The 25015-nt window shown below is 38.7% G+C and overlaps 2 protein-coding genes across 3 annotated transcripts; one reads left to right on the forward strand and one right to left on the reverse strand.

The window, feature by feature from the left end:
- The first annotated feature begins 1191 nt into the window (after nucleotides 1–1191).
- On the forward strand, nucleotides 1192–9758 carry dcaf8 (DDB1 and CUL4 associated factor 8). Of its 2 annotated transcripts, none has more exons than XM_026148723.2 (13): nucleotides 1192–1444; nucleotides 1945–2018; nucleotides 2118–2213; nucleotides 2377–3032; nucleotides 3562–3702; nucleotides 3796–3890; nucleotides 5524–5634; nucleotides 5779–5909; nucleotides 6349–6456; nucleotides 6582–6712; nucleotides 7249–7368; nucleotides 8143–8259; nucleotides 9241–9758. In XM_026148723.2, exons 2-13 carry the CDS (start codon nucleotides 1982–1984, stop codon nucleotides 9346–9348), a joined length of 1851 nt encoding a protein of 616 aa, XP_026004508.1. In that variant the 5' UTR covers nucleotides 1192–1444; nucleotides 1945–1981; the 3' UTR covers nucleotides 9349–9758. The 2 variants fall into 2 exon arrangements, with proteins under 2 accessions (XP_026004508.1, XP_080149355.1); XM_080293229.1 differs by having other exon boundaries at nucleotides 1221–1444; nucleotides 1945–2027; nucleotides 9241–9382.
- Nucleotides 9759–13391: 3633 nt separating this feature from the next.
- Nucleotides 13392–24871, reverse strand: ndc1 (NDC1 transmembrane nucleoporin). Its single transcript, XM_026148722.2, has 18 exons — nucleotides 24714–24871; nucleotides 22157–22277; nucleotides 21972–22073; nucleotides 21275–21449; nucleotides 21059–21185; nucleotides 20419–20527; nucleotides 18322–18373; nucleotides 18070–18202; nucleotides 17409–17501; nucleotides 17229–17310; nucleotides 16783–16944; nucleotides 16409–16660; nucleotides 16045–16157; nucleotides 15591–15641; nucleotides 14942–15005; nucleotides 14750–14850; nucleotides 14358–14518; nucleotides 13392–14253 (listed from the first exon to the last, which is right to left on the reverse strand). Exons 1-18 carry the CDS (start codon nucleotides 24750–24752, stop codon nucleotides 14190–14192), a joined length of 2001 nt encoding a protein of 666 aa, XP_026004507.2. The 5' UTR covers nucleotides 24753–24871; the 3' UTR covers nucleotides 13392–14189.
- Nucleotides 24872–25015: the final 144 nt, after the last annotated feature.

The raw sequence follows: 25015 nt of genomic DNA on the forward strand, positions 1-25015 counted from the left end.
GCCAGAGCATTTTACAACAACCTGTAGGGGGCGCCAGAAACGTACAAGCTTTCTTCAAAATCATTGTGGATTACAGCCTACTCGACATAATTGTCATTTTATGACAGTTGTGTTATTTGTAAGCCCGGGCTTTGTGGACACATATCCCTTGGCCTTATAGGTGAAAACCAAAAAGGTCCCAAAATTAAAAAGTCCCAATCAGCCACAGGCACTGAAGTTCCCCTACCCAGAAGACTTGGAAATTTAAGGCTACCATGATGGATTGAGTCTAATTTACATTATGTGGAAAATTTAATATGGATACACTCAACAGTCGCCTCACAACAGGCATCTCGGTGAACTGTATAAATGAATGAATACGCTTGTGCTAGTAGTATCATCGTTAGACTGAACTTGGATCATTGCAGTCTTTGTTCTGTGCTCTAAAGAATCACATGTAAGTAAGTGTGTGAATGAGTGTTTGGGGGGGGTTCAGTGGTTTGTTAGGCTATTAATATGACCTTGTAGCCTCCGGTGTTATTCTTGCTGTTTGCAATTGGTCTTGACCTTAATAACCTTTACATTTTGTTCAATAGAAAAACATTTAAATGAAATAATTAAACATTTGCAATTTCTTTTCAGTGTTTTGCAAATTCTGCGTTTTGCTGATGTTCAATAAATTAAATGTTCACTTGAATTAAATATAAACTAATTTTAAGTATTATTAATGTGTTCTTATTTTTATTATCATCATCAATGTTATTATTATTATTATTATTATTATTATTATTATTATTATTATTATTATTATTATTATTATTATTATTACTGTTGCGGAGGAAAAGAAGCGTTGATATGAAATATAACTTGTTCTCATCCACTAGCTTGTATTGTATTGCTGGCTTTTTTAAAGATAATCTCACTTTGTGTGCTGTAGAAGAGATTCTGCCTGTTTCTTGTACTGTAATTAGTCAATATGACCCATCCCAGTGGTCTCAGCAACTACAGGACAAAGGTTTTTGCGCATATCGTCTTGTTCATACTATTATTATTATTATTATTATTATTATTATTATTATTATTATTATTATTATTATTATTATTATTATTATTGTCGTTGTTGATGCCGATGGTTAATCTCTGCGTACCAAACTTCCGGTAGAAAAAAAAACATGCGAGCACGAAACCGGAAATGTAACTAGAAAAAAAAAGAAAAAAAGAAAAAGCTGAACCGTCAAAACATAAACAGAGCAGGCAATCTTATGTGAACGCAGCTAGCTCGCAATATAGTCTGACTTTTCAAAAAAGCTTTATGCACGCATTCCTCATGTCGTGTGATTTTCGTCATAGAGTTCCTAGTCAAGGCACTTAGCTCATTTGCTGAGTAGCGAGGTGGAGCAAATAAATCTGCAATAAAGATTAAGACTAAACTAAGAAGTACGCCTCGTCGGGCCTTCGACTACAGGTAACGCTAGCTGTGCTAGTTAGCGAGTATAAGCAATGCTAGCCGCTTGTTTGCATTTTGACCAGTAGCTGGTTAGTTGTGCAGCACAACTTAGAAAACTGTGTTTTAGTTTCGACATTTGTTAGCCTCGAGTTTGCTAGGTAGCATTAGCTTATGGTAATAACTGTCAGGCAGTCAAGCAGTTCTTTTATACAGGACAATACATAGTTAAATATCACAAAGCAAAACAGGCCCGTGATTCGGCTAACAAACGACTTCGTTTGTTTATATCTTTACATGCAGCGGTGTATAGCTTGTAAAATTAGCCAGACTGTTAGTTTGGAAGCTACGGGGCTAACAGGTAACTTGTACTCTATTGCAAATAGTGTCAAGTCGCTATTTGGCAAGAGCTTATCAAATGAAAGCCGTGGCGTCGCCTCGTTTATAGCACACAAACTGTCCAGTCTGATTTTGAGTAGTTGTCAATGCACCATTAATTTTGTTTTTGTGTCCAACACGAGGTTGTACCTCGGGTCGACGCAGGACTTCACAGATACAATGGCTGAGGCTGACGGCAAATCCACGGTGCTTAACGGTAAAACAAGTCAGTTTATATACTAATGACAGCAGTGCATGGTGTCATACTCCGCAGCAGTCATCAGAGTTCATCAGAGAAAATGTTTGGCTTCAATAGGTGGCTCTGAAGAAAAGGAGCCTGGAGAAGACCGACACAAAGAGGGGGATGCCTCTGGAAGCAAAGAGGGGCAAACACAGTCTTCCTCTCTAAATGGTAACTCTTATAGTTTTAGTATGGTGGAAAAATTTCATAATGAGTTTTTCCTACTATATATGACTAACCATCTACATATTTGTCTTTTTCTTTATGTATTTTATGAATCTCCCTATGTGACAGTGTTGCTTTAACCTTATATTGGGCGTTTCTATTTCCATAGCTCCCAAAGAAACAGCCGAAGCATCTGGAGACAAATCTATGCCAGATGTAGAAGGAGAGACGGGCACAACCAGGGAGGGAGAAGAGGATGAAGATACAGACAGCATGGACGGCAGCGGCCTCTACTCTTTAACTGAGGATGGTGAAAGGGAGAGCGAGGGAGGAAGGCGAGAGAAGGCCAAAGAAAAAGATGGTGGGAAAAGGGCAGCTAGAAAGAGAAACAGACCTGGCGGCGGCACTAACCACTCCTCAAGTTCAGATGATGATGACGACGACGATGATGATGATGAAGAAGAACAGAAAGATGATGATGACGACGACGATGATGATGAAGCTATGGAGGCATGGCTTGGGGCAGAGCTCCGTGACATGCGTGGTCCTGTGTGGCGGGCGGTACCCTCGCTGCGCTCCAGAGAGATCGGCAGGGACTCACACCAGTTTGTGAGGCGCGTGTGTGGGGCTCGTGGCCTCGTGCAAAGGCTGGAGCTCCAAGGCCGATTAGAGAGGCATACAGGTTGTGTCAACACATTGCATTTCAATCCATCAGGCACACGCCTGGCATCAGGCAGCGATGACCTGCGTGTGGTGATCTGGGACTGGGCCATCCGTCGTGCTGAACTGGAGTTTGACAGTGGACACAAGAGCAATGTCTTTCAGGTAAAACACAAAAATAGGACTACGGTAGAGGTTCATTATTAGTTAGTCCTTTAGTTATTTTTCCAAATAAATGTTAGTAATAGTAATGTGTTAGTGTTCGATACAGCAGAAGGAAAAATCTGTGGGGGGTTTTTAATGTTCTAAAAACTTCAGTTTCCTTCAAGAGTTAATAAGATGATGTTTAAATTATTGAGTAGTTTTTTAATATTCTCTTCTTCTCTTATTTGATTGTTTGTTGTTGAGACAAAATAAGTAGCTTTCTGGGACTTTTTCTTATAAGAAGCTATAATCATTATACCACAGAAACAGTGATAAAAAAGTAGAATGTGGAAACAAGACTAAGTTAGAGACAAGCAGTAAATTGCTATTTGATGATTTATTTATTGTTTTTATTATTTTATAATAATCCATTATTAAAAAAAAACAAACTTACAAGACAGATTGAAGTGACTAATTCATGAGCATAATTTAATCAAGTTAAATTGTGGTTATAAAATGCATGATTGGGCTACCCTTGGCTTTAATTTAGGCAAAGTTCCTGCCTCACAGTGGGGACTCCACCTTGGCCATGTGTGCTCGTGATGGTCAGATCAGAGTGGCTGAGCTTTCTGCCACACAGCGCTGCAAGAACACGAAACGGGTTGCACAGCATAAAGGCGCTGCACACAAGGTCTGTGAGAGGAAATCTTTGTCCAGTGGTGTTTAAGACTCTTAGAGACAGCTGAATTGGTATCATATCAATTTTTTGTTTTGTATTTTTTAGCTGGCCCTTGAGCCAGATTCACCTTGCTCCTTTCTGTCAGCTGGAGAGGATGCTGTTGTATTTGGTATTGACTTGCGTCTAGACCGCCCTGCCAAGTAAGAGTCAAGATTTTTTATTATCATTATGTATTCACATAACTGAATTCTGTGCAATGGCTCTCAGCTAAGTACTATTAAGTTTCACATTCAGCTAGTTTTGTCACAGTGAGTGTAGAGTGAGACTTGCTGTGGATTAGAGCTGGGCGATAGAACGATAACGATATGTATCGCGATATAACTTTTACTCGATAGAGAAATTAAGCTATCGCGATAGACCTCGCCGCTCTTGTCCTCAAAAAAAAAAAAAAAAAAAAAAAAGGTCAGCCAATCCAAATTAAGTAGCGCAGAGCCGAACCAATCACAGCCGCAGCGTCACGTCGCGTGACTTGTTACGTACAGCACAAGTGCCAAGCCGCACGTGTGTTTGTTTGGGAAGCAGCCAGCGGGTAATGGAGGAAATGAGTGTGCCGACTAGAAAAATCAACCGAGCGTGACCGAAGAGAAAACAGATGATGGTTCCAATGCCGGAGAGATTGTCGAACGGAAGAGCCATAGAAGTTCCGTAGTGTGAAGGTATTTCGGCTATTTCAAGTCTGACAAAAAACAGAGTAGCGTGCACTGTAAATTGTGCCGAAAGCAAGTCTGGAAATACAATAAACTGGTGCATGCGTCACACTGTGCGCCACGTTATTGTTTCGGTGAAATGAATTTCTACAATACTGTTAATTCTACTCTCTGCAGTGTTTAAATGCTTACATATACACACAGTTACTGTCCCTCCACACATACGACTCGGTTCTGCTTCTATGCCCCAGCTTTGTTTACTTTTTCCCACCGAGGCTTCTAGACTTCTGATTGGCCAACATTTCTGCACGGTTAGGAATCTAGCGCCACCTGCTGCTTTGGCATGTTCATAGCAGCGTTTTCCTTCATTTCTGCCTTTATGTGTGGACGGGATTATTTTTTTAAAACGAAAACGGAAAATCTCCGTTTTCAAAAATACCCGTGTACGTGTGGACGTAGCCTCAGTCTCTGACTGGAAGCGCTAATTCGTCATTCGGCTTTTGTCAGACTAAAGTAACTGTTAAAACTGTTTGAAAAGCTCAGCTATACAACAAGGAGAGATTGAGAATTTCCTTTTAGTTCTCAGTTTATTTGATATTGACAAAAGTTAGTCAGTTTTGTCTGTTCTTCTGTAAAACAAACTAAGATTTATTTTTAGAATTAATATTTTGTTTCTAAGTGGAATTGACAATTTAGTCTGTTTCGTTTGTTCTATTTTGAAACTTAAACGCTTTAGCGGCTGCCTTTGGTGTAGTTTGCAATATTTTCCTTTATTTATCTGAAAAAGTCTCATGTTCCTTAAGTACATCTACCCTGTTGAACTTATTATGGGAAATAAATATTTAAATAAAAACAAGCTGCTGATTATTTCACATTTTACTTGTGAGCAACGGCACATTTAAATCTTACAAATATAGTTATTTGGCTTATATCGTGATAGATATCGTTATCGCCTGAAATGAAAAAAACATATCGTGATATGAAAAAATCGCCCAGCTCTACTGTGGATTGACAAAACTGTCTTGCGCACCATGTGAGCAAAACACATAAACAGATTAAAAATTTTTTTAGGTTGATCAGTGGTAATACTGGTGTTCTTTTGTGTCTCCTTGTATCTTTGTGGTAGTAAACTGGTGGTTGTAAAGGAGGGTGATAAAAAAGTGGGGCTGTACACCATCTTTGTGAACCCAGCAAAGACACACCACTTTGCTGTTGGCGGGAGAGATCAGTATGTGAGGTATGAACCAGGGAATAGTAAAAATGCTTTTTTCCCCACTCTAAAGAATCCATTATCATTGTGGTATGATACAATTTTGTCACTTAAATGTTATTCTTTGACTCTTTTTCTCTTCTGACAGTATTTTGTTTTCACTTTCTTTAGGATCTATGACCAGAGGAAGATTAATGAAAATGATAACAATGGTGTACTGAAAAAGTTTTGTCCCTCACATCTGGTATCCAGTGAGTCTAAAACCAACATAACCTGCCTTGTGTACAGTCACGATGGCACAGGTAAAATAAGTTTTCTCATTCTTTTCTTATTCTATTATGAACATTTTTAGAAATATTTCTTAAAAATAAGGACACAGACCCTTGATAATTCCTCGATCTAGTCTTTTTTTTTCTTTCCTTTTTTTTTTTAGTTCAAACCTCTTCCCTTCTTGTGTGATGTGATGCAACCACTGTGCAATCTCAGTGACATTGAAATAGAACTAGGAGTTAGCTCACTGACTAAAATTCTAGGATTTTTCTTCTTCTGAAATGTGTATCTTTTGTAGAAAACCAATAAGGTCAGATAAAGTGCCAATGACACCAATTTATCAACTTTTGGCTTGGCATATATAAATGATGTGTGCATAGTCAAAAGTTATGAAAGTCATGACTAACTTCTGCCTTTATTGCATTAAAGGAAATTAAGCAAATGGCTGTTTGACATTTTCTGTATGTCCAGAGCTCCTGGCTAGTTACAATGATGAAGACATCTACTTGTTTGACTCCGACCACAGTGATGGGGCAGACTATCTCAGGAGATATAAGGGTCACCGCAATAATGCCACAGGTACTACTTTTTAAAATTATTTTAAATAAGCTGTATAAGGTATAGACAACTCCTACAAAATAAAGCTGTCAGCAGGTCATTTTTGAGTTTCTGGCATTGATATAATACCGTCCTCTTGCTCACAGTGAAGGGGGTGAATTTCTATGGGCCATGCAGTGAGTTTGTGGTCAGTGGCAGCGACTGTGGGCACATCTATCTATGGGACAAATACTCTGCTCGTATTGTCCAGTTTATGGAGGGAGACCGAGGAGGAGTGGTGAGTGGGAAAGTACCACAGATTTTTTTTGAATGAGACAACTTTGTAAGACCCTTTAGATCAGCGGTCCCCAACCCCCGGGCCTCGGACCGGTACCGGTCCGTGAGTCGTTTGGTACCGGGCCGCGATAGTTGAGGCTCAGGTCTGAAATGTATGGTTTTCAGGGTTTTTATCATTTTTCAGCGTTATTTTGTTATTGTTTTTATCGTTAACTCGGTGTTCCTGAGTCTTTTCGCGTGTGTTATGAATAAATCTTCTTTTTTTTTGGTACCGATACTAGTTTTATTTTGTTGTATTTATCCGCGACACCTTAAAGGCCGGTCCGTGAAAATATTGTCGGGCATAAACCGGTCCGTGGTGCAAAAAAGGTTGGGGACCGCTGCTTTAGATGTTGAAGGTTTCACTCCAATAACTTGTTTTTAGTAGCAATTTGCAGCATCAGACTTATGTATTTATACTTTTAAGTTTTCATTTTTATATATAAATTAGAACATCAATGTGTTATCTGCTGTACGTTTGACCTTTGAAAACCACAGGTGAACTGTTTGGAGCCACATCCACATCTGCCAGGTATGGCTACCAGTGGGCTGGATCATGACATCAAACTGTGGGCCCCCACAGCTGAAACCCCCACAGGACTCAAGGGTCTCAAAGAGGTATTGTATCCTGTTTTATTGTGTGAATTCAGACAAATGAATGCTTTACAATGATTGTGATATTGCAGATACTCACACAGATTTTTAATGAATCCAGTTTAAGATTTTATCTAAACTACTGAAAGTGAAAACGGAAGTAAATGTGCCCCAACACATTTGCCTGTTTGACTGTAAAACCTAATGTGTACAGACCTAATTTCATCTGTACAGTTGCTATTTATGTGAGAAGCCGACCGCTTGTGTGTTGTGTAACTCCACTTTGTCCACTCTGTGGGTAAAAAGTCCCCATTGTTTAGCATTAGAGGACCAACGTTGAAACATGGAAGCCTCACACCCAGAATGAAACAGATATGTTATAACTGTTTTATTTATTTATTTATTAGTCACTGTGATAATTGAAAATTTTCATCATACAGTACCTTTAGACCTTCCTTCCGGGAAATCTGACTGCATTGTTAGGCCGCTGCGTTTTTTTGTTTGGTCTGGAAGAGGCATTACACCAATTCTTTAGAAAGAGATCAGCAAATGACATTTACTTGGTTCACAAATGGTAATGAAGGATTTAACCTACTGTAATGGGTAGATGAATGTTGGCTAAACAACCAGTAACAAAACAGCTACTCTTGGTCTTAAATTAATTTCAGTGGTAATATAATTGTATTAAATCTTACTTTATAACATATACTCTCTTTGCATCAAGGACATGGACATGTTAGCTAATATTACACCCTCTCTGTCCTCCATATTCACACTCATTTTGTTTTGTTTGAGAAGGTAATGAAGAAAAACAAACGGGAGCGTGACGAGGACAGTGTGCGCCACGGCGATCAGTACGACACCCAGCTGTTGTGGTTCCTGATGAGACACATGAGAAACAGGAGACCTGCAAGGGTGAGATCTCAACAAGTCCAAAATTACTTTCTTTTTTGGGGGGTAGGGGTTGGACAGGGATTGACAGGGAAGAGTTAATATTTTTGAAAAAAGTTATGAAAAGTGTCTTTAGGGAAGCAATTTTCTAATACATCTATGTAATGTCTCTGCAAAAATAATTTATGTTGGAAGAAAATCTGAAAAAGTAACAATCCAATATGTTGAAAATGTTTCAGTTTTCTGAAAAGAACAGATGGGATGTTTTAGGGCTGTTCGATATAACGATATATATCGTTTGACGATATAAAAACATCTATCGTTTCATTTTACGCTATCGTTTGTTTCGTGGTGTCGCAAAATAAACTGTTTACGGCAATATTTTTTTCATCGTTTTGATGGTCACTGTAGTGGCTATAATAATTTCTTAAAGTTCTCTCTTTCTCTTATATGTAATATAACCACGCTACGGACGGACAAGCGCCTGTTTTTATGCGTTGTAGTTAGCAACAACGATGGTAACAGCATCGCGTGTCCGCTTGTTTATGTTCCACATAAACCTTTCACAATAAAGCTCAAGATCCTGTTGAGACTTTTCAAAATGAACTGAATCACGTGAAAGAGCAGATTATTTACGGATGAGAAGTAAAAAAGAGCCGCCAGGTGCTAAAAAATAAACCTTAGACTCAAACGTTAGAACAGGCAACCCGCAGCACGCCGTGTAATAAATACAACTTATGTCTAAAAATGTATAGTTTCATGCATCGGTTAAAACACTCGACTCCGGGTGAAGGACGCGCAGCTGGAAACACTTCACGCAAGTCGAGTTGCCTGAGATTCACAGAATTTACAGGAAATGTTAAATTTTTGTGATTTATATTGTTATCGGGACGATGGAATTCTTATATCGGGATATGAGATTTTGGTCATATCGCACAGCCCTAGGATGTTTGCATGTGACTCATTTAACTTGCTCATTGTCACTTTTCTCTGGCTCAAATCCAGGCCCGCCGTGAGGGTGCAGATGCAGACACAGATGATTCTTGGAGTTCTCCAGATTCCTCAGATGAAGAGGACGGAGGTCCAGATCACGTCCAGTGCATGTCATCATGAGCCACACACATACATAAACACACACACACACATACATAAACACACACACATACATAAACACACTTTATTGCCCTTGAATTGATGCACATAGGCAAGCACTATTGACACACTGGCACATTCAAACACTGACGAGCCACAGACTTTTTTAACACACAAACACAGATAAACACACATTTACTTAAACATACTGTTGAAGCAGAGTGATAGTGACAGAGATGCTTAGCACCAGGTTTCTCAGCAGTTACGAGTGTGCATATGGCAACTACAGACACACTTCCAGAATCCCTTTCTAGTTTTGTTTTTTTGAGACTTTTTCAAAGAGGTGAGGTTAGTAACTGCTTTTACACCCCTATGAACCATTTGGAGGTCCTTGGCTGTCCATACATCAATTAAATGCTCTGTCTAGGCCCAGAATGATGTACTGTGTGTATATGGCAACATATACATCCAGCTTTAGGCAACCTGTAGTAAGCTATACATCACCAGCACACAATCCCCTTTCTCTTAGTAACACACCTCTTGCTTTTGACTTTTCTGTGTTGAGGAGGGGTTTATACATTCAAGCCATCCCCTAAATGTGACTTCCTTTAAGATTTGAACTTTGAGGGAGAGCCCAGCGGCCCCCGCTCCCAGTATCATACTGATTCTTAGGCTGTTAGCTCAAACAGCTGATTGCATCTATCACTTGTTTGCTCCCAGAGAAGTACTAACTCTCTACGTGCTGCATTATCCTACATGCTGCCCTCAGCCACTCCCTCCTCTCCTCCTTCCATCATCTGCCCCCATCACTACTGAGTGCACTTTGAATCAGGGATGCTTTAGTTTGAGAGACAGACAAAATGTGCACTGAGTGTGTGATAGGAAAATCCAGTTTAGGTTTTTTTTTTTTTTAATGTTTTTTTTTTTTCTGAGACGGGGGTGTTTTGCACTTAAGTGTTTCATGACTTGAGAAGAGGTGGTTTCCTTTGTTTTGACCAGCCTTTCCTCACCTCTTTCTTCCTCTTCCTCCCTCAGTCTCTATTTAGTTCGCCTCTCAGTGATCACAGAAATTGAGAGGTAGAAGGTGTTCAGCATATGTGTAGGAATTAAGGACTGATTTGGGGCTCTGTTGGGGAATTTGTCATTTTAAAGAGCCAGAAACGACCTGGATTAATTGCAGTTGAAACACTGCCTAAGAGCCAATAGAGATGGGAGTGATAAAGGGCTGCAGATGTTTATGTGGTTCCTTAAAGAAATTTGGACATTAACTTTCATTTTCTTGCCATGAATCTTGAACAAGGGAGAAATGGCTAGCCTGGTTCAGTCCACATAGCAGCACATTTGAATCTCTCCACTTATCACATTTTATGTTTGTTTAAGCTGTATGACAATCTTAATTGTCACTGAGGATGGTGGAGAGTAACCAGAAAGGAAGTTTTCTAGGCTTTGAGATTTGGCTTAAAAAATTGACATACAGTGTTATAACTTAGTGCTTATTAGTTGGTTTGGTTATCTGGACAGACCCAGCCTAGCCACATCCCTGGGTTGCATCCCCTTTGTATAAAACAATGCTAAGTACCTGATGGTGTTAGCTTCACATTTAGTATATTTAATAAGCCTGACCAATGTATCATCTAGCTTATGGCAAGAACAACAACAAAAGAAAAGGTTTAAAATGAATTCCACCTGAGCCAGGTCAGGTGTTAGCAGCCAGCACATCACTCCTGTCTCTGTGCTGTGTTGACAGCAGCTCAAAGATGAGGATGGGGGGGAGGAGCAGAGTCAATATGCTTGCCAGTCATTTGTTGTGTGAGAGCGATAAAAGTCCAGCTTTTCTCATTTTCTATGAGAACTGTAGTTAGTTGAATTTATATGTATATATATAAATATATATTAAAACTGTAAAAAAAGAAAAAAGAAAAAAAAAAGACTTTAGCAAATGCTGTTCGACTTCAGAAAAAAATGTCAGAACATTTGATTGGTAATGATCCAGAGGTTTATATTCTATATGAGGACAAAATACTTTTAAATCCAGAGAAAAACATGTCTTGACATGACCATTTTCTGTTTTTTTTCCTCTTCTTATGACATCTGTTATAAACAGAACTGCTATCATTTCAAGTATTGACTTTTTCTTTTTTTCTTCCCAGAGAAACAAAAAGCAGTGTTTCCTTTCTAGATATCAATCCATGATTTGAGACAGTTCTATCCAGATGTTCCCACTGGCTATTTTGGGTATCTTGTATACATATTACAGCTTTTGATGAACAGTTTTTTCCCCACCACTGCCTAATATTGCGTTCTACCAGTTCAGTTGGAAATAAGTACGATTCGTGCAATAAACAAAAACAGTGCTCTTGATGTTGTCATTTTATGGTCTCATTCTTTTGCATTTGTTAAAACACTTGCTTGCCCTATTGTGTGTGTTTAAAATGTTGTCATTGGATTTGCAGAGACCTTTCTTGTGTGTCTTGTGGTAGCAAACTGGTGGTTGTAAAGGAGGGTGATTAAAAAAAACAGTGGGGCTGTACACCAGCTTTGTGAACCCAGCAAAGACACACAGAGACCTGTTTAGGTTTTGAATGTTTCAATCACTATTGCTCTTTTTTTAAACTGTCTCATTTAAATGTTCACTGCTAAGGTTTACTAATTTCTAATGATGTACTCATCCACTTCATTGATGCTCGGTCAAATATGAAAATAACACAGACAATCTAAAATATCATCACTTTGACTCTCATATTCAGGTAAATTGGTCCATGGCTCCATAGATTTTAGAAGGGCATAAAACATGATTGCAGTACAATCATGAATATCATGCTGTTTATTAACAGATTGATTTTTAAATTGCCATTAATGTTGCTAAAATATGAAAAATTGTAACTGATAATGAATCTTAAACAGTTTGCAAAAAATAAGATGCACAGAGGACAGAATTATAAGCCTGCCTTTGAAAAATTTATGTTAAACAGAGAATTTCTTTTAAACACAACTTTTCCAAACATACTAGATGTGTTTTTTTTTGTTGTAGGAAGACAAAGTGAGGACCTAGACCATATTTGCTGACTCGAAGATCTTTCAGACTCCTAAGATATCCTCTTTTCTTCATGATTTTTTTTCTACATTGATGAGATTCCCAGCTACGGACCAGGGCTGCCTCCAGAACTTTTTCATAGGGGTGGCCACTAAAAATATTGGGGTAGCACAGCAATAACAGAATTTCCAGTTTTCTTATGCTGTTGTCAAATATACTTAAAACAGATAGCAAAAAAAGAGAAAGAAAATAATTCTGTCTACTTAATTTCCTGTTATTAAAGTTGATATCACTGAAAATACATACATATGAAAACCAAATATAATTTTTAATCCATAAAAACCTGTTTTCATAGATTGATTGTAGCGTGTCTTCCTCTCTTTTGTACTCAAGTTTATTAAAATTAGTACCAACATAGACAGTGTTGCCAGAGGAGGGTGGGGGGAGCTAGCAAATTTTAGGGGGGTGGTCAGTGCCTGTCATTTAGCCGGAGATTTGCAGCAACTAAGGAATGTTTCCAGCACCTCGTTTAATCTATGCCATGAAAAACTGAGGCAGTGGTAGGTGAGTGTATATATAGTTGCTTGCGAGACTGCTGATTTCCATCTGTAATTGTAATCTGTTATTATTATTATATGTTATTATAATTGCTGAATTCCATTTAGCTGCTGCAGTCTCAGGTTTCATGCTGTTTAGGCTGTATTCTAATAGAGCTCAGTTATTGTTTATAGGTTTCTCCTACAAAGAGAATCACAATTCCTCCAGTTTAATTAATGGAATTGCATTTTTCTTCCATATGTAGCCAGTTTGCACAACAATCAAAGCCCTCTGCTGTCTAATGTATAATTTGGGATTCTGGTGTGAGGGTTCAGTACTGAGGTAAGTAGCCCTGAGCAGAAAGCATTGATTGAAGTCTCCACTCCTACACTTTTTGTTCATCATATATCTGACAACTTTGGCATGGTCTTTCCTTTCAATTGCCTCCTCCATCTTACGCCTGTGACAAGCACGCATTTCTCCAAACCAGAGAAAGGATCTTCACGTGTTTTTATTCAAACTGTTTTTTGAGCAGAAACTTAAATTCTGGCAGTGACAACATTTATCCAGGCTTAAAACCTGCTGCACCAAACCTGTTCCTCTCATATGATAACGTCATTTATCATGAAAATAAAAAAAATAAATTAAAAAAAATCATACAAACTGGTAACATGTACAAAAGCTGGTGTCTAATTTGAAAATGTATTTTGCTGAGCTGATGCAGACAGATGATCAGTTCTTCTAGGCAGGTGATTAGACTCAAAACCAGATCTATGAAAATGCATTTTTAAGATCCATTTCAGACACCCGTGAAGCCAAAAAAAAAAAAAAAAAAGCTCATTACAAAACAAAGACAGCTTCTTCGTTAGCCCTCGTGCCATCTCTTTTCAACACCAAAAATATTACTCAAGAGGACAGCAGCTGAAATATGAAATCCAAAGATGATGATGCACAGAGAGCCCTTTGTAACTCATCCCAATCAACAAACGTCATATATGAATTTCTCACATTTCCTTGTGAGGAAAAAATTTTATTTATTTATTTTGAGCCTCTTTTACTGTAGGGTAGATTAATATCTCCTAAACACAAGAGATAACAGTCCTTCAACCCGTTTCAGTCTGTTTGGCTTCCTGCTCCTTCCTGCATGTGAGAGATGTGATCTCAACCATCAAATATAATCCCACGGTATAGTGCAGACATAAATATTAAAAGAGGCACTATCATGGCCTTTCATTTGTTGACATCTTTATGCATCGATAAGAATCTCAAGGCACGGCCAGCGTCAAATACATTACTCCTTGTACTCCAGAAACTGCTGCAATCTTTTCTGATGCTCTGCAGACAGCTGAACAGCACTGAGGATCAAACAAAAACACCAAGGGTTATAATACTCAGCATGCAGTTTTCTTTCTTAATCACACAAAATACTACTCAGATTTTAAATTGTAAGCAGCCTTACTTTAAGTGATCACCAAATGTGGTTGTTATCCTGTAGATGGCAGTCTTTAGTGTGGCCCTGAGAGCAAAGCGCAGAGTTTTGTATGTTGAGTCTCCCATGCTGCTGGTCGACCTGACAGGCTTACTGGAGGCATGGGGCAGCTTGAAGTGTCGATCGACAGCCTGCAGACGAGAAGTACAACTGTCCTGTACATGTTCTACTTAAAATGGTCATTGTGCTTAATCAACCTGCGTTATAGTGAACTGGGCCCTATTAAAAATGGTCTCCTTATCCTAATGGAAAAGCCATTAGGACAGTTGTTTCTACTGTTCTTCTGTTTCTACTTTAAGGGAGCACAAGAAAATCTCCAGCAAGTATATCCAGAATAGGTAAAATAATATACTGTAATTTACCTCTTGTAAGACCAGCATGCAGCTGAGAATGCTGGGTAATGTAGTCTGCACAACCCCAAACTGATCTTCAGAGAATGAGGCTTGAACAAGGTAAGAGAGCCCTGTAATGGAAGGAAATCAAAGAAAATAAATTAATATGCGGGATGGAAATTGAATTCAAATCAAATGTAAGTATTCACAGTTTCTTCCTACCTTCCAAAGCCCAGATGTGGGCCTGACTGTCAGCAAAGAGAGCCTGACTCGAGGCTTCTGGGAGCTGCAACACACAATGTTAGCTAGCAGGATTTTTTCCCTTTAAATTAACAGATGCAGACTCACAATGCTAAATTAGGAAGTTGTTAGTGGGGCACACTTAGTGTGACTACACTACAGCACTACAGCATGCAAGTGTGGTTAAAAGAAATATACATAAACCTCAGAAAGTAGACTAACCACATTAGTTTCTACACAGAGGAAGCAAGGAAATGCAAGTAGTGAGATTTTTCTCTCATAATCTCACTGTGTGATCAGAAAAAGGAAATCTCTAAGCATATACTCCAAGCACTAAACTGATTGTCACATGACCCCTTAATTCAAGCTCTAAAGGTAATTAGTATGCTCACTGGAAGAGCAGGTTGGATAGAAAAGAGATGCATTAGTAATGCCTCCACCATTAGGTCCAGAACCAGGAGATAAATTAGTAATGGCTACTACACGAGAACGCTAGATTTGTTAAAAAATTAAAAAAAAAAAAGAAAAAAAAAAAAAGACAAAAATCTACCAAGCCAGATAAGAGCATGCCAGAGCCCCCCAGTGTGGAGAAGTTTAAGGGAGACAGCATGCACATGCCACACGTTCTTACCTTGTTAAACAAATACACTATCAGCACTCGCTTTGCCAAGAAATTTTTAACCTAAATGAGACAATTAAATGTAGAAGTGTTTTGGTGATAAAGTTTAAAAAGAGAAGAAAAAAAAAAAGACAGACTAACACAAATACTAGCTTTTCACACTTAACCCTGGGTCGAGACCCTGTAGTAAAAGCAGTACTTCTAACAATAACCATAAACAAGCTCCCGATTTGGCACATTTCCCAGAACCTTACATCTGAATTTGTGATATCCCTGTTAATTTTCACATCTGTCCACCCCTGACTGTAGGTTTTTGGAAAACTAGAAAAGCTGGATGAAGTAGACCACAGCACTTGACTCCTGTTATATTATTCCTGAATTAATAAGTGTGAAAAGCCTTACGTCAGAAGCACAGTGCAGGACCAAAAACACATTATCATTTGGCTTTGAGACAAGGTTTTAGTACCTGTTCTCTTCTGTTCTGGAGGAACTGAGCCAGAAAACTTGGTTTGGAGGGTTCCTGCTTGTCACTGGGAACTGAAGCTGGTGATGGCGGGGGACTGCCATTAACCTGGGAATCTGTATCAACAGAAGCATAAAGCTTATAATGTACCCAAAAATGGATCAACTTATCAGACCAACCAAAGTAAAAAAAAGTATCACTTCATTGCCACCAAATATGCCATCATTAAAAAAAAAAAAGAAAGAAAAGAAAAAAAAAAAAGGGGGGAACTGTACCAGTCAACACATTCTCTCTTTTGTCTAACATTGCATTTTATTGCAGTTGTACGATCTGAATGACCTGACGGCTCCCATTATTCCCTACTCACCTGTGGATGTGGACCAGAGTTTGGGCACTCGCCTCATGATGTGGGGGCTCTGCACTGTGCCATACCAAGGTGAGCCTTGCTCCACAGGAGCAGCAAGACGCCGCAGTGCAGGAGACATAAAGGGGCTGTCCAGATCAGGGGTGAATGGGGCTGTTAGTGGGCTCTGCTGGCCTCCAGCAATGGACCGAGCGAAGACTGAAGCTGGAGTTTTCATAAAAGCGGTAGGCCTTGGACTCATGAAATCTTCTGTACCTGAGGTTAGGATTACAAAAAAATTAAAATATACATACATGCCATAAACACACTCACACTATGTTAATATACTGTTATACAGTTGGCTGACATGGACAGCCACTTCTGTGATACTAATGTACCTGATGTTTCAGAAGAGGTCTTCCTTTCACTCCCACTTGACAGTGATTTGGCCCTGCCATTGGTTGCTACAGTGTCATGATAGGCTACAAGTCTCTGGGTAAGATCAGCCAGCAGAGAGAGGCACTCTTTACTGATAGCATTCCAGTTATGAGGATGTCCACCTGGGAATAAATAAATAAGAAATACATTCTGAGCTAGATAAAAGCACAATCTGAATATCTGACATGCGTCAAGATTAATTCTTACAAAAGAACTGTGGCTCCTGCCTTGCATGTTTGATGTTTGTGATTGATTTAACTTGAGGTTTGACGTGAGGTCAGAAGGAGCTTGACAGTTGACTACCAAAATCTACATATTATATGCCTGATGTCACAATCAGAAGAATGGGCTATACAGCAATAGAAATAATAAAAACTTCTTTTGCGCAAAGAAACTATGATCAGACCTGGTTGACTCAGACTGAAGACTTCACACCGTCGTAATGGAGAATGCTGAGACAACAGAGCCAAGTCCTGCAAAGCTAGGAACTGAAATTTGGGAAAAGAGAGCACCAGAATTTGGTGATCAGTGGGGTTTAACCTAAAATGGATATGTTTGCAAGAATATAAATGTGTTTTGTACCTACTTTTAATAGCATTGGCTGCTTTTCAGTCAGTACTTTAGGAAGGCAATGGTCTGCATCCTCAGTAAAAGATGACTGCACAGGAAAACTGTACCCCTACAGAAGAAATGTATTATGTTTAATTTCATTTTATTAACTATCTTTCATTAGAAACTGTAGTCAAGATGCTTTTCAGTCCTTAGAAACCCATTGCCTTGACACTGCTGCCCCCTAGTGTTTCCAAGTTATTAAAAATATAAATAGAAGTTGTGTAGTCTTGATTATGGATGTTATTGTGGTTACTATGTACTGTTTTCCACTGACCAAAATCATTTTGAAATTGTCAGCAGAACCTCTGTATGACAGAAGGATATATAACACGACACACACACACACACCTAAATTGACACACACACACCTAAATTGACAACTTAAAAACAAAAAACAAAAAACAAAAAAAAAACAGTTTGTAAATAAATGGCAATTTTGAAATAGGTCAATAGTTCCTAGAGGAACTGGACTCAAGATAGGATTTATTTTATTTAGGAAATGTAATTATCACAGTATTAAAACAGGAAGAAACAACCTTCCCTCGATGACTTGTTAAGGATACTTAATATACTGAACAGCACAATTGGTTTTAAAATATTTACAGATCTAAATTTTGCCTTTAACGGATACATACCTCAGTGAGAAAAATCCTAAAGAGCAGCAGCATGATGTACCAAGTGAAGAGGAGAAAGGTGGCACTGATCCAGAGGTGGTAGAGGAGGGAGAGGTCCAGCAATCCAGCTATGCTGTCAAGAGGGTGGGCAGAGCTGGAAGGGTAGATCACACATAACTATGATAATGCAGTGTTTTGCACGAGGCGAGCTACTGATCAGGCAAAAAGCATTGCTAAGTATTTTCAATAAATCATATATGATCTAACACTAACCTGCCCAAGTGAAGATTCAGTGTTTTACAGATCCATGTTCTTGGAATGTGCCCTGTTGATATTAAATTTAAATAATGAACACTTCCAGTATGCTGTGCAGAGAAAGCCAAAATCCAGACAATCTATATCTATGTATCTATTGTTGTGGGATTTCTCTTTAGTGCATTGTCCTGTAATTTATTGTCTTGCTTTCATGTTACTTAGTTTAGTATGTCTGGTTCACACCTCATTCACGCTGGGACAGGCGGTGAGAAACTGGTGAATGTCTCCCAGGATGCGGAAGCTCACACAGGAAGGCTTGACCCCAGAGTGGGGGAGATTCACACAGGTGATAGAGAGTCTGTCTGTTTAGAGCCAAGGTGTGAACTGCAACTGTAAAAGCCTTTTGTTCTGTGACCGTGTATTAAAAAAAAGACCTGAACTGTTCATTGTCAGAGACGACTTTCAGTGCCCCCTGACTGACGGCCCTCCTTATGCATGAGATAGCTGAAATAAAGGTGTTGTTTCAACTCATCTGGTCTGCAGGCTTTGGTAATTAAAATTTCCACAACACTATCTATAGTGGTGTGTGTGTAATTATTCAGCCCCCTGAGTCAATACTTTGTAGAACCACCTTTTGCTGCAATTACAGCTGCCAGTCTTTTAGGGTATGTGTCTACCAGCTTTGCACATCTAGAGGCTGAAATCCTTGCCCATTCTTCTTTGCAAAACAGCTCCAGCTCAGTCAGATTAGATGGACAGTGTTTGTGACCAGCAGTTTTCAGATATTGCCACAGATTCTCGATTGGATTTAGACACCAGACAGGTCAGGGATAAAGTTATTGAGAAATTTAAAGCAGGTTTAGGCTACAAAAAGATTTCCCAAGCCTTGACCATCCCACAGAGCACTGTTCAAGCGATCACTCAGAGAAATAGAAGCAGTATGGCACAACTGTAAACCGACCAAGACAAGGCCGTCCACCTAAACTCACAGGCCAAACAAGGAGAGCGCTGATCAGAAATGCAGCCAAGAGGCCCATGGTGACTCTGGACGAGCTGCAGAGATCTACAGCTCAGGTGGGGGAATCTGTCCATAGGACAACTATTAGTCGTGCACTGCACAAAGTTGGCCTTTATGGAAGAGTGGCAAGAAGAAAGCCATTGGTAACAGAAAACCATAAGAAGTCCCGTTTGCAGTTTGCCACGAGCCATGTGGGGGACACAGCAAACATGTGGAAGAAGCTGCTCTGGTCAGATGAGACCAAAATGGAACTTTTTGGCCAAAATGCAAAACGCTATGTGTGGCGTAAAACTAACACGGCACATCACTCTGAACACACCATCCCCACTGTCAAATATGGTGGTGGCAGCATCATGCTCTGGGGGTTCTTCTCTTCAGCAGGGACAGGGAAGCTGGTCAGAGTTGATGGGAAGATGGATGGAGCCAAATACAGAGCAATCTTGGAAGGAAACCTCTTGGAGTCTGCAAAAGACTTGAGACTGGGGCGGAGGTTCACCTTCCAGCAGGACAACGACCCTAAACATGAAGCCAGGGCAACAATGGAATGGTTTAAAACAAAACATATCCATGTGTTAGACTGGCCCAGTCAAAGTCCAGATCTAAATCCAATCGAGAATCTGTGGCAAGATCTGAAAACTGCTGTTCACAAACACTGTCCATCTAATCTGACTGAGCTGGAGCTGTTTTGCAAAGAAGAATGGGCAAAGATTTCAGTCTCTAGACGTGCAAAGCTGGTAGAGACAGACCCTAAAAGACTGGCAGCTGTAATTGCAGCAAAAGGTGGTTCTACAAAGTATTGACTCAGGGGGCTGAATAATTACACACACACACCACTTTTCAGTTATTTATTTGTAAAAAAATGTTTGGAATCATGTATGATTTTTTGTTCCACTTCTCACGTGTACACCACTTTGTGTTGGTCTTTCACGTGGAATTCCAATAAAATTGATTCATGTTTGTGGCTGTAATGTGACAAAATGTGGAAAAGTTCAAGGGGGCCGAATACTTTTGCAAGCCACTGTATATAGAGATAGATAGAGAGATAGAGCGGGTGAAGCTTCATTAATAGCATTTTAATTAATAAGAAAGTTACTTACCCAAAAAGTAATAAACAACGATGAAGTTCCTGACAGAGTAAAGTGCCTGAGTGGCACTGCACCTAACCACCAAAGGAAGACATCCCTTGAAGCGAAGGTATTTGTATTGCTGGGGAAATAATAAGTGAACATGAACAACAAATATTAACTCACACTAGACAGCTGCAACTTTTTTTAAATTTATTTATTTTATTTTTTTGGGGGGGGAGATTTAATGGTAAATGGACTGATTCTCGTATAGCGCTTTTCTACTCTCCAGGAGTACTCAAAGCGCTCTATACAACATGCCACATTCACCCAGTCACACCCATTCTCACAAGCACTGACCCCAAACTGAGCGCCATCTAATCACATTCACACACATTCATACTCCGATGGATGCATCGGAGAGCAACTTGGGGTTAGTATCTTGCCCAAGGATGCTTGGCATGCAGACTGGAGGAGCCAGGGATCGAACCTCCAACGTTCGGATCAGTAGGTGACCAGCTCTACCTCCTGAGCTACAGCCACCTCATTTACTTGTTTTGTCTCAGAAAAATATGTTGGAGCTATTCGCAGTCAGGATACTAATTTTGATTCACTGTCACATGTGAGGCAGAATCACAGATAAACAAAGAACATTTTAAAGTCCACTGTTTACCTGAACAGTATGGAAGGAGACATAGTTCATGTTGTGGATCACACCCAGCAGACTGTGAGAGAATCCAACAAAAGCTCCACCCAGCAGAAGGATGAGATGATATTCATTCAGACACATCTGATGATAACTGTCAGGGTTGCAAATAAATGAAGGCAGTTAAACTGTGGAAGAAACGTTTAAAGCTCACCACCAAAGCTTAGTGTGGTAGTCACTTACCCATCGGTCTGCGCACACGGGTGGCCAAGAGTTTCGTATCTAAATCCAATGGTAACGGCAGAACACCAAGCTACAATCATTCCCATGATACAGTGGACCAGGGAGTTGACAAGCTGTCGAGGGTGGAGAAGCTGACCAAAGAGCGCGATTTTCGAGCATGCAATAGTTGGAATGACTGAAAGAAAAAACAGTAACAACAAAGAAGTTACATAATAGACAATTTTTTAGTGGAGTACCCATTATATTATCTTATCATTTAAAACCTGAGTAAAGCTTATTAAAGTAATAGCTGGCCCCATGGATGTGTTGAACCAGTACTAAACAATCAGGTATTTTAGTTGTCCTGAAAAGAAAGTAAAACTTAACTCATTTTACTTTCATTTTGTTTTATTAAACAATTTAAAGAAAAACATAACACTAATCTTTTTATCCAAGGGAGAAGGATCGTGTGTTTTTCATGTTGTGGTGTCATTCAACAAACTATTCCCTATTTAACAGACAACATTAGTCCACAATCAAATTACTTAATTCTGTTAAACTAATGATAGCATTTTATTTATTATAAGCTCTACCATAACACTGAACTGGTGACATTAATTCCAGCTTCACTAATGAAAATTTACATATGATCTATCCACGTAACATGTTAGTAGTAAAGAAAATCTTTAGGGAAGTTTTGCAGTGCTCTGTGACTCACCTGTGTAATACTCAAAGTTCAAGAAACCAACCATGATGATCACTCCACACAGCAGGATGAAAGAGAAGATGGCAGTTGCACTTGTTAGCATGGAGAAGCATTCTGGAATTTAAAAAAAAAAAAAAGTGTACGGTAAGCTTCATACTCAGCTCTGAGTAATCTTAAAATGCAGCGTGGTGACTCACCTGATATGGTCTGGATGGGGTGGAGAACACTGAACTTGCTGAGGAACACAAAAATTGCTGTGCTGGGTGGCAACAACAGTACAGCCCAAGCAATACTGGCTGCAGCTCTCCAACAAATTACCTGAACAGAGCAGTCATTATTACATTATAGACATTATATAGCCCATCCTTGTCCATAGTCTTATTACGTCTCATATTGATTACTGCAATTCCCTCTTATTTGGTCTCCCTAAAAGGTCCCTTCATCAACTCCAACTTCTTCAAAATTCTGCAGCTCGGGTCATAACTCGTATTCCGTCAAGAGCTCATATTACCCCAGTTCTTCAGCAGCTTCACTGGTTAGCCATAGAAGCCAGGATAAACTTTAAAATCTTACTTCTCACATACAAGTGTATCCATAAATCTGCTCCTTCCTATTTGTGTGACCCGCTTCACATCACCACTTTCCTGCCCTCTCAGATCCTCATCTGCTATTCATCTTACTGTTCCGCCCGCATGTCTTATGGAGAACAGAGCCTTTAGTGGTGGCTTTGTTCCTTGGCTCTGGGACTCTCTTCCTCCAACCATAAGAAATATAGACTCTCTTCCCGCATTTAAGTCACAGCTCAAAACACATCTGTTCAAACTGGCTTATTCGCTTTAGTGCTGATTTTATCTGTTGTCAAGTTCTGTTTTGCAATTTTTACTTATTTTATGACTATTACTCCTTCTAATAATTTTTCTCTTTGGTAAGGTGACCTTGGGTTTCTGAAAGGTGGCCTCAAATAAAATGTATTATTACTATTATTATTATTATTATTATTATCATCATTATTATTGATCACCAAGTATTGGGAAAGAATAACCACTTGATTCAACGCTATAAAAAAAAAAAAAGAAATTTGAATCCATATGAAAAGGTCTTTTTTTTCTTTTTTTAAATTGTCTTACTTAAATTTCACATTCATGTACAGAACGTGTTCTGTGCTAATCAGGTTGTAAAGGAAATCTCCAGAGAGCATGTAATTTAAAACAATATCTTCTGGGGTGTAAAATTCTGAAACCAAGATGCAAACATTCCCAATATTGCATTGCAATTCAATTTTCTCAAAGAGTGATACCCATGTGGAACTGTTAATGCCTCGTTAAAGGGGTTATGTTCAAAATTTAGTTTTTTGTCTTGATAATAATGCAATGAAGTGGCTTCTGTTGAATATAGGTAGCTGGTTTGTTTTTGTTTGTTTGTTTTTCCCTTTAGGCTTGTTTTATAGGAAAAGGTAGGTATGAACTTAAATGTGGTTTTAAATGACTGTTACATTAGGGGTAAAAGTGATTACTGGTAACTTCCAAAAAAAAAGGTTACTCATATTTAATAATGGATTGCATTTATATAGCGCTTTTCAATCAGAATCAGAATACTTTACTGATCCCTAGGGGAAATTATTTTTCGTTACAGTGCTCCATTATAAACAAGGCATCCAAAGCGCTTTAAACTGTAGTAGATGACTTATTGTCCAATAATCTGTCAGACATATCTTACATGAAAGACATCAAATCAGTTTGAATAGGAAACAATATTCCTACCACAAGATAGAAGCTGAAATCATTTTTGGTCAAAGTCACTTTATATATTCTTTATTTTCCCCAGCTAAAATAAAAAATAAAAAATTACTGACATTAAACTTTTCCTTTTCAAGCCAGATCCGGTCAAGAGGGGGACGGATAAATGCAACAAACGTAACATAACAGCTCTATAAATATATTTAGGTGGCAAAAAAAAAATGGATTGATTATAATCTAGAACACATTGTAGGTACAATAAGTCAGAGTCATTAGGATACATGAAAAACAGGTCATTTCTCTATCATATATATAACGACTTCATAAATCCTATTGAGTACAGCCTATTTTCCAATAAAAACAAAATATCAGACATTACAATAAATAAATAAATTTAAAAGAAAAAAGAAAGAGAAACATGAGTCAATTTTTGGCACGACATCTTCACTTCATTCAATGTAACATAAATTTAAAATAAGTGAAAACATTTCAATTCAACATCAGCAATTCTTTTTCTGTCATTGTTTGGTAGAAACTACGGAGGCCTATATACTTTCAGTGTGAGCCCCCAGATGCCTATCGTTAATGTTTACAACATGCGTGAATCAAATATTTTCATATTTCAGTCAAATAATACAAATAATCACTAAGTTAATTTTCCTTATTGTTTTTGCTACCAGAAAACACGCTATACTCAAGTTGCTATTTATCGATCGGGTTTAACGTGTGAAACTTACATATCTGCATAGTTGTTACTAACTTCATATTTGTAAAAACACTTTTTTCCCCTTTTAATTTGCTCGCGTTTCTTTCTTTTATTTGAATAGCCTCCATTCGCACCTCGGTTTCTCAACTTTCTGTAAACACTTTTAAAGATAATTGTAAATAAATAAAATCTGAAGACGTTCATTAGCTGCATTCAAAGAAGCTAGCATAAACAGATCTAAGTTTAGCAAGCTAGGAGACACGAAAAATCACTTTCTAAATAGTCATCTGGTGTCAGAAGAAAAACACTCACCTTGCGGATAAACCAGCAACTCTGCTCTGCAGAAAACATGTTGTTTAGATAAATTTATGCCTCTCTTTGAGAAGAAAACGACAATCAAAACTATTTACGCCTCAGTTTCCCATATCGCGCCACATGCATTCAAAGGACCTCTGAAGGACCCCGATTAAAAGCTGTCCATCTTCCTGCCTGCTGCCAGCGTTTCATATTCATTCAGTATATGGATTTAACGTTGGGTCTTGAACTAAAGATTGTACATATAAATTCTCACTGACTGGCACACGTACACTACGTTAAATTTCATCATTACATTA

This window comes from Astatotilapia calliptera, chromosome 18 (assembly GCF_964374335.1).
Source record: "Astatotilapia calliptera chromosome 18, fAstCal68.1, whole genome shotgun sequence".
In the NCBI taxonomy this organism is placed as follows: domain Eukaryota; kingdom Metazoa; phylum Chordata; class Actinopteri; order Cichliformes; family Cichlidae; genus Astatotilapia; species Astatotilapia calliptera.